General features: G+C 50.1%; 1 protein-coding gene across 1 annotated transcript; it reads left to right on the top strand.

Annotated features, from left to right (window-relative positions):
* The first annotated feature begins 900 nt into the window (after window positions 1-900).
* LOC115833595 (membrane primary amine oxidase-like) lies at window positions 901-8,254 on the top strand. Its single transcript, XM_030808079.1, has 4 exons — window positions 901-2,497; window positions 6,312-6,597; window positions 7,282-7,411; window positions 7,979-8,254. Exons 1-4 carry the CDS (start codon window positions 901-903, stop codon window positions 8,252-8,254), a joined length of 2,289 nt encoding a protein of 762 aa, XP_030663939.1.
* Window positions 8,255-9,740: the final 1,486 nt, after the last annotated feature.

Below are 9,740 nucleotides of genomic sequence, written 5' to 3'. Positions count from 1 at the left end.
TTTCAGGCCTGAGATAAGTCCACAGCCAGTTTTCCCAGCCCCACCTGACCTCTGCCCTGGCCTATCCCTCAGTCCAGTACAAGGGGAGGCATGAAGGTCTCGGTTATACTCTGGTTCCTGCCCCCACACTCACCCCCACCCCAATGAACCAGGCAGCTTCTAGCTTGTTCTGCACCCTGCACACTCCCCTGCAGTGACTTAGGGCGCTCGGGGCCTCCACAAAGCTGACCTGGCTCAGCCCTTCAGCCCCCCAGTTCCCTACTAGATGCTTTGCTTTCTCATCATTACTCTCAGGCTTCCCTCAGGCTGCTGCTAGGATTCTGGTGGATGGATGGAGGCAGGAGAGAGTGGTGGGAGGCAGAGCCTGGAGGACATCAAAAGCTAGAGGAGGGAAGGAGGGAATCTGGCTGTGGAGGTGTGGCCAGGTGATTTTCCCTTGCAGCCTTGCAGCCAGGAGAAAAGTTCCACCTGGAGGGAAGAGAAAGGATAGCCGCAGGACAGTCACCGCCCTCCACTTCCTCTTGCACCTTGCTAGCTCTTATCTCCAAAACGCACCTCTCTGCCTACTTGGTTCATTGACCCTGATCCTGAGTACGTTGTTTGGTTTGGAACAGGAGGATAGAGGCTTACGTGGGTCATTTAAAATCAAAGTTTAACTCTGCCCCACCTCCTGAACACGACCTGATTCCTAGTCCCCTCTAGCTCCACCCCTGACCCCTCTGCCCTTGGGGTTTTTCACAATATCCATCATTCCTCTTGACCGGCAGCACCACACAGAGACCAGGACCCTCCAGAGGCTGTGAGAAACATCCTGCACCCAGGTTCTCTCTGTTTATCATTGTCTATTTTGTATTCTGCATTCAGAACCAAGAGCCTGAAGACGACCCAGGAGCTTCAGCTATGGCTGTCTTCATTATTTTGTCCCTGTTTAGTGTTCTGGTGACAGGCATGGGTGAAGATGGGGCTGGGAGTGAGAAAGGAGGTGAGAGGGAATGTAAGTTGAACCAGCTTCCCCATTGCCCCACCATATCTCCTAGTGCCCAGCCGTGGACACACCCTGGCCAGAGCCAGCTGTTTGCAGACCTGAGCCGAGAGGAGCTGACAGCTGTGATGCACTTTCTGACCCAGCGGCTGGGGCCAGGGCTGGTGGATGCAGCCCAGGCCCGGCCCTCGGACAACTGTGTCTTCTCAGTGGAGCTGCAGCTGCCTCCCAAGGCTGCAGCCCTGGCTCACTTGGACAGGGGGAGCCCCCCACCTGCCCGGGAGGCACTGGCCATCGTCTTGTTTGGCAGGCAACCCCAGCCCAACGTGAGTGAGCTGGTGGTGGGGCCACTGCCTCACCCCTCCTACATGCAGGACGTGACTGTGGAGCGTCATGGAGGCCCCCTGCCCTATCACCGACGCCCCATGTTGTTCCGAGAGTACCTGGACATAGACCAGATGATCTTCGACAGAGAGCTGCCCCAGGCTTCTGGGCTTCTCCACCACTGTTGCTTCTACAAGCGCCGGGGACGGAACCTGGTGACAATGACCACGGCTCCCCGTGGTTTGCAATCGGGGGACCGGGCCACCTGGTTTGGCCTCTACTACAACATCTCAGGGGCTGGGTTCTTCCTGAACCCCGTGGGCTTGGAGCTGCTAGTGAACCACAAGGCCCTGGACCCTGCCCGCTGGACCATCCAGAAGGTGTTCTATCAAGGCCGCTACTACGACAGCCTGGCCCAGCTGGAGGCCCAGTTTGAGGCTGGCCTGGTGAATGTGGTGCTGATCCCAGACAATGGCACAGGTGGGTCCTGGTCCCTGAAGTTCCCTGTGCCCCCGGGTCCAGCTCCCCCTCTGCAGTTCCATCCCCAGAGCCCCCGCTTCAGTGTCCGGGGAAGTCGAGTGGCCTCCTCACTGTGGACTTTCTCCTTTGGTCTTGGAGCATTCAGTGGCCCAAGGATCTTTGACGTTCGCTTCCAAGGGGAGAGGGTAGCCTATGAAGTCAGCGTCCAGGAGGCCTTGGCCATCTATGGAGGCAATTCTCCTTCTGCTCTACGAAGCCGGTACATAGATAGTGGCTTTGGCTTGGGCCACTTCTCCACGCCCCTGACCCGTGGGGTGGACTGCCCCTACCTGGCCACCTACGTGGACTGGCACTTCCTTTTTGATTCCCAGGCCGCCAAGACAATACGTGATGCCTTTTGTGTATTTGAACAGAACCAGGGCCTCCCCCTGCGGCGACACCACTCAGATCTCTACTCCCACTACTTTGGGGGCCTTGCGGAAACGGTGCTGGTCGTCAGATCTGTGTCTACTATGCTCAACTATGACTATGTGTGGGATACGGTCTTCCACCCTAATGGGGCCATAGAAGTCAGACTCCACACCACCGGCTACATCAGCTCAGCATTCCCCTTCGGTGCTGCCCAGAGGTATGGGAACAAAGTTTCAGAGCACACCCTGGGCACGGTCCACACCCACAGCGCCCACTTCAAGGTGGACCTGGATGTAGCAGGTAAGGCATCCTGGCAGAAGCAAAGGTGCTGGAGGGGTGAGGTGAAGTCTCCATGCCTAGCTTTAAAACTTTTCATTGGGCTGGGCGCGGTAGCTTGTGCCTGTAAGCCCAACACTTTGGGAGTCTGAGGCGGGCGGATCACGTGAGGTCAGGAGTTCAAAACCAGCCTGGCCAACATGGCGAAATCCTGTCTGTACTAAAAATACAAAAATTAGCTGGGCATGGGTATGCCTGTAATCCTAGCTACTCAGGAGGCTGAGGCAGGAGAATCACTTGAATCTGGGAGTCAGAGGTTGCACTGAGCTGAGATTGAGCCATGGCACTCCATCCTGCGTGCAGAACCAGACTTTGTCTAAAAAAAAAAAAGTATTCCATGCTTTAAAAAATTACCTCTGTGATTACAGAATTTATTATATTGTATACTATGTATAAATATGATATACTGATATAAGCATTTAGATTTCTATATTCAAATATTATCATAATGTACCTACGTTTCGCCACTTCTGTTTTTTCACATAACATTATTCAAGCAAGCAACAAAAATGTATGAATGCACACTTGTGCCAAGCACCCCACTATGCAATTTAACAAAAGAAACAACATTTTTGCTCTCAGATGGTTTACATTCTTTTTTTCTTATCTTTTCTTTTTTCTTTTTTGAGACAGGGTCTCACTCTATCACCCAGGCTGGAATGAGGTCGTGTGATCATAGCTCACTGCAATCTCCAACCCGTGGGCTCATGTGATCCTCTCACCTCGATCTCCCAAAATGCTGGGATTACAGGTGTGAACCACCATGCTCAGCCCTTATAATTTTTTGGTGGTGAGAACACTTAAAATCTACTCTTAGCAGTTTCCAAGAATATATAACATATTGTTATTAACTATAGTCACCATGTTGTACAATAGATCTCTTTGGGGTTTTTGTTGTTGTTTGAAACAGGGTCTTACTCTGTCACCCAGGCTGCAGTGCAATGGTGTGATTACAGCTCACTGCAGCCTCAACTTACTGGGCTCAAGCAATCCTCCCACTTCAGCCTCCTGAGTCACTGGGACTATGGGCACATGCCACCATGCTCAGCTAATTTTAATTTTTTTTTTTTTTTTTTTTTTTGAGACGGAGTCTTGCTCTGTCGCCCAGGCTGGAGTGCAGTGGCGCAATCTCGGCTCACTGCAAGCTCCACCTCCCGGGTTCACGCCATTCTCCTGCCTCAGCCTCTCCGAGTAGCTGGGACTACAGGCGCCCACCACCACGCCCGGCTAATTTTTTTTGTATTTTTAGTAGAGACGGGGTTTCACCGTGGTCTCGATCTCCTGACCTCGTGATCCGCCTGCCTCGGCCTCCCAAAGTGCTGGGATTACAAGCGTGAGCCACCGTGCCCGGCCTTTAATTTTTTTTTAAAGAGATGGGGATCTCGCTATGTTTCCCAGGCTGGTCTTGAACTCCTGGGCTCAAGCGATCCTCCCTCCTCAGCCTCCCAAAGTGCTGGGATTACAGGCATGAGCCACCATGCCCAGTCCAATAGATCTCTTGAACTTCTGAAATTTTTTATTCATTGAGCTACATGTCCCCAACTCCACCCTCCTTAAGGCCCTGATAACCACCATTCTATGTCCTACTGCTATGAGTTCAACTTTTTTTTAGATTCCACATATAAGTGAGATCATATAGTATTGTCCTGCTGTATCTGACTTATTTAATTAACATAATGTCCCCTAGGTTCATCCATGTTGTTGCAATGAGATTTTCTTCTTTTAAGGCTGAATAGTATTTCATTATGTATATATACCACATTTTCTTTAACCTTAAAATTTTTTCTTTATTCCGTATCCATTTATTAATTGGAATTTTCCATAAGGAAGAGTTGTCCTTCCTTTTTATTTCTGTTTTCAATTATTTATTCAAATTGTATAGACTCATGGTTTTTTATTGTACTCTAAGGGTTATAACCCAGTACTTCATTTATTTTGTTCCTTACATTTTTCCAACTTTGGCCATTGGGAGATCCTTCAGATTAGTTCCTATGTCCTTTTCACATACCTCCACACGTTTTCGAGCACTTCTTTACTTTCTGGCACCCAAAAATGTTTCAATTTCATCTGGCATTTTCCCTGCTCCTACCCTGGAATCAACCTTGTCTCCAAGGAGATCAGGTTCACTTTATTGGAGAATGGTATTTAGAAACCAATATCTGGGCACCAAGTGTGCTCCTTGTTACTGGGATGTCATTGCTTTTAGGCCCTCTCAATGGACTTAGCTAGAAAATTTAAGCATATATTCCAACCAACCCATACACACACATCTATCTTTATGTCTGTATTAAATGATGACAACTTTTAAAACACTTGGAACAGTGCCTGACACCTAGTGGGCCCTTGAGAAATACTAGGTATTGTTGTGATTAGCCACAGGAGCCTACTTGTGCACGTGGACCATAAAGAACTCTTAGTCTGTGGCTGGGCACAGTGGCTCATGCCTGTAATCCCAGCAGTTTGGGAGACTGAGGCAGGTGGATCTCCTGAGGTCAGGAGATCAAGACCAGCCTGGCCAACATGGCGAAACCCCGTCTCTATTAAAAATACAAAAATTAGCTGGGCATGCTGGTGTGCACCTGTCATCCCAGCTACTCAGAGGCTGAGGCAAAATAATCACTTGAACCTGGGAGGCAGAGGTTGCAGTGAGCCAAGATCATGCCACTGTACTCCAGCCTGGGCAACAAGAGCGAAACTCTGTCTCAAAAAACAAAACAAAACAAAAAAAACTCTTAGTCTGTAATTGTCACCTAAGGGTGGAAACACTGGGATATGGAGTAGGGGCAGTGAATCTACAAAAGGAAACTAAGGGTTTGCTGAATCAGTCTTTCCTCTCTCCTGGTCTTTGGAAGGTGCAGAGGGAGGTACCAGCATGTTTTGATTTATTGCTCCTTGTCTCAGATCACTTAACTTGACTCCTAATATGGGACCTAGTTGGACCCAAAATCATTCAGACTCCAAAAGTTCAGGAAACAGATTGTGTCTTAAGCCCCGTTCCCTGCTCCCTGCCAAGTTTCAAACTGCAAAAGGTACCTCCAAGCCCCAGCAGCATCGGGCCCAGTACTGGTTTTCCTTCCCCTTGGTCCCCATGTCTGCTGTTCCTGTGTTGTGGTGTCTCTCTATGCTGTCTTCCTCTATGTGCTGATGTGTGGGCAGTGTAAGGCCAGACTAAGACCCAGGTCCCCAGCACTGCCATGATATTAACCGTGTGTCCTTGCTGACCAACCAAGGTACATTATTGAATGCTCTAAGACTCAGTTGTCCCATCTGTAAAATGGAGACAATGATAGTTCCTCCTTTTTGAGATTGTTGTAAAAGTGAAAGCATGAATACACAGAAGGCACTCGGCATGCTGCCTACACAGCTCCCTCAGGTTCAGTCAATGTGAGGCTTATTTTCATGATAAGGCAGTCCTGGCAATGCCACAGGGCTTCACATGTGAGGGGAAGTCTTCAGGTCAGAGGGAGTGCCACCCTGCCCATTGCCCACGAGATTGTTCCAACCTCAGGTAAACACCCTCCTGTGCAGCCCCTCAGAGGGAGGACATTGGTGGAGGCCCAGTCGCAAGGCATCTGGGATTATTACCAGAGAAGACAGTAGGGAGAAAGACCTCCTCCAAATTCCTGGACTGGGACTAGCTCGGGGAGAGGGAAGAGAAGCAGGGGAACCCTCAGTTCTGGGCTGCTCTTTGGCCCCCACTCTGAAGCCAGGTGGGGGCAGAGTCCAGAGGGGCCGGGGCAATTGCATGACAGGCCCTCCCTGATCCTACCCTGAGCAGGACTACAGAACTGGGTATGGGCCGAGGATATGGCCTTTGTCCCCATGGCTGTGCCCTGGAGCCCTGAGCACCAGACGCAGAGGATGGAGGTGACCCGGAAGCTGCTGGAGACGGAGGAGCAGGCCGCCTTCCCCATGGGAGGCGCCACCCCTCGCTACCTGTACCTGGCCAGCAACCACAGCAACAAGTGGGGTCACCCCCGGGGCTACCGCATCCAGGTGCGCAGCTTTTCTGGGGAGCCACTGCCCCAGAACAGCTCCATGGAGAGAGGCTTCAGCTGGGGGAGGTGAGTGGTCGGTGGTCAGGAGGGAGTGGGGTAGGTAGAAAGTATGAAGGGCTCCACACTGCTCCACCTCCCACAGGTACACACAAACACACACACACATTCCTGTGGCCATAATCTGTAGCCACTCAAAGCCTAATGGGTGGGTGGAGGAATGCTGAGATATGAGGCATTGAAGCAAATCTAGGAAAATGTTAATGGTTGACGCTAGACTTGAGTATGTGGATGTTCACTATACAATTCTTCCAACTTTTCTGTATGTCTAAAATGTTCACATTAAAGGTTGGAGGAAAAAAACAGTGAGATGGGAACACAGATCTGAGAGAGGATTCCCTGAAATCTAGGTATTTGAGATACTGAACTTGACCTAGGATGGGAAACAGGTCCACATGTATGGTTCCAAGGCCCAGGCTCAACATCATGCTCTGATCCAGATGGATGGATGAGCAACATTCCTACCTGAAGTCTGGTGGGCCAGTTGATGTTTAAGGTACAGGTCAGTGGACAAGTGGGGGAACTCTGCAGAGGAGAGAGAGAGACAGGCAAAGAGAACTGGACAAAGAATTATACAGAGGCTCAATACTCCAAGACTTTGGGGCTCATTTCCCCCTTGTGTTCACTCTTCAGTGCAGCTTCAGGCAGTGGGACAGTTGATGAACTTGTAGGTCTAATAAAAAACTCCTGTAGGTACCAACTGGCGGTAACCCAGCGGAAGGAGGAGGAACCTAGTAGCACCAGCATCTACAATTTGAACGACCCTTGGACACCCACTGTGGACTTCACTGACTTCATCAACAATGAGACCATTGCAGGGCAGGTTAGTTGCACGGAGGGGTGAGCAGGCAGCTGTGGAGGAGGGGAGGAGTCAGGGGCACAGGATGAGCCACTTCACTGCCTCAGGAGCCACATTCCTCAGGGATCTTCAGAAACCACTAAGAATGAAACTTTGGCCGGGTGCAGTGGCTCATGCCTATAATCCTAGCACTTTAGGAGGCTGAGGCAGGTGGATATCTTGAGCTCAGGAGTTTGAGACCAGCCTGGCCAACATGGTGAAACTCCATCTCTACTAAAAATACAAAAATGAGCAGAGCGTGGTGGCGTGTGCCTGTAATTCCAGCTATTCGGGTGCCTGAGGCTTGAACCCAGGAGGTGGTGATTGCAATGAGTCGAGATCACACCACTGCACTCCAGCCTAGGTGACAGCAAGACTCTGTCTCAAAAAAAAAAAAAAAAAGAAAGAAACTTTATGATTTCACATTTTTCCTGAGGAGCTGAGAACATATAGGTGGGTGAGCTGACTCCCTATCTGCAAGGTCACTGTGGGAGGCAGGGCACATCCTCAGCAAAGCCAGACCTTGTGATCCTCTTTCTTCTCCCCTGCTAGGACTTGGTGGCCTGGGTGACAGCTGGTTTTCTGCATATCCCACATGCAGAGGACATTCCTAACACGGTGACTGTGGGGAACAGCATGGGCTTCTTCCTCCGACCCTACAACTTCTTTGATGAAGACCCCTCCTTCTACTCTGCCGACTCCATCCACTTCCGAGGGGACCAGGATGCTGGGGCCTGTGAGGTCAACCCCCTGGCTTGCCTGCCCCAGGCTGCTGCCTGTGCCCCCGACCTCCCTGCCTTCTCCCACGGGGGCTTCTCTCACAACTAGGCGGTCCCTGGGATGGGGCATGTGGCCAAGGGCTCCAGGACCAGAGTGTGAGGGATGGGGAGCAGCTGGGCACTGGGCCGGCAGCCTGGTTCCCTCTTTCCTGTGCCAGGACTCTCTTCCCTCCACTGCCCTCCCTCGCATTCCCCTCTGAGCCAGGAGCCCCCTGACCCTGTGATGCCTGACACATGGGACACTCAGCTTTGTTGATATCAGCTGTGACACATGGGACACTCAGCTTTGTTGATATCAGCTGTGCTGAGTTCCCATCCAGAGAGGTGAGGCATGGCCCAGCCTGGAGCCTGGAGCCTTGGCCAAGCATTTCCCCAGACCACTCCTGGTTTTCTTAACAGTTTGGTTTTTTAATGAGGCATAATTCACATACCATAAAATTCATCCCTTTAAAGTATACAATTTCAGCCAGATGCAGTGGCTCATGCCTGTAATCCCAGCATTTTGGGAGGCCAAGGCGGGTGGATCACGAGTTCAGGAGATTGAGACCATCCTGGCTAACATGGTGAAACTCCATCTCTACTAAAAATACAAAAACAAAATTAGCCAGGTGTGGTGGTGGGCGCCTTTAGTCCCAGCTACTTGGGAGGCTGAGGCAGGAGAATGGCATGAACCCAGGAGGCAGAGCTTACTGTGAGCCAAGATCGCACCACTGCACTGTAGCCTGAGTGACGAGAGGGAGACTCCGTCTCAAAATAAAATAAAATAAAATAAAACAAAGTATACAATTTCATGATTTTTTTTTTTTTTTTGAGACAGAGTTTCGTTCTTGTTGCCTAGGCTGGAGTACAATGGTGCGTTCTCGGCTCACTGCAACCTCTGCCTCCTCAGTTCAAGTGATTCTCCTGCCTCAGCCTCCTGAGTAGCTAAGATTACAGGTGCCCACCACCACGCCTGGCTAATTTTTTGTTTTTTGGTTGTTTTTTTTTTTGTAGTTTTAGTAGAGATGGGGTTTCACCATGTTGGCCAGGCTGGTCTCAAACTCCTGACCTCAGGTGATCCACCTGCCTCGGCCTCCCAAAGTGCTGGGATTATAGGCATGAGCCACTGTGCCTGGCCCAATTTCATGTTTTTTAGTATATCCACAAAGTTTTGCAACCATTGCCACTAATTCCAGAACATTTTTATCACCCCAGAAGGAAACCCTGTAAGTGTTAGCAGTCACTTTCTATTTCCCCCCAATCCCTCTCCATTTCTAGATAAACCACTGCCCTACTTTCTGTGCCACTGGGCTTGCCTGTATTCTGGTCATTTGCATGAAAAGATTCAGACAATACGTGGTCTTCTGTGATTGGCTTCTTTCACTTAGCGTAATGTTTGTGAGATACATCCATGTTGTAGTGTATGTCAGTGCCTCACTTCTTTATGGTTAAATGATATCTCATTGTATCAATATATCTCATTGTCATTATCCACTCATCCGTTGGTGGGTATTTGAGTTGTTTCCACTTTTTTGGTTATTATAGATAATGCTGCT

The sequence above is a fragment of the Nomascus leucogenys genome, unplaced genomic scaffold (assembly GCF_006542625.1).
Source record: "Nomascus leucogenys isolate Asia unplaced genomic scaffold, Asia_NLE_v1 Super-Scaffold_285, whole genome shotgun sequence".
Lineage (NCBI taxonomy): Eukaryota > Metazoa > Chordata > Mammalia > Primates > Hylobatidae > Nomascus > Nomascus leucogenys.
Note: the sequence above shows the minus strand (reverse complement) of the source record. Positions and strands in the feature narration are given on the sequence as shown.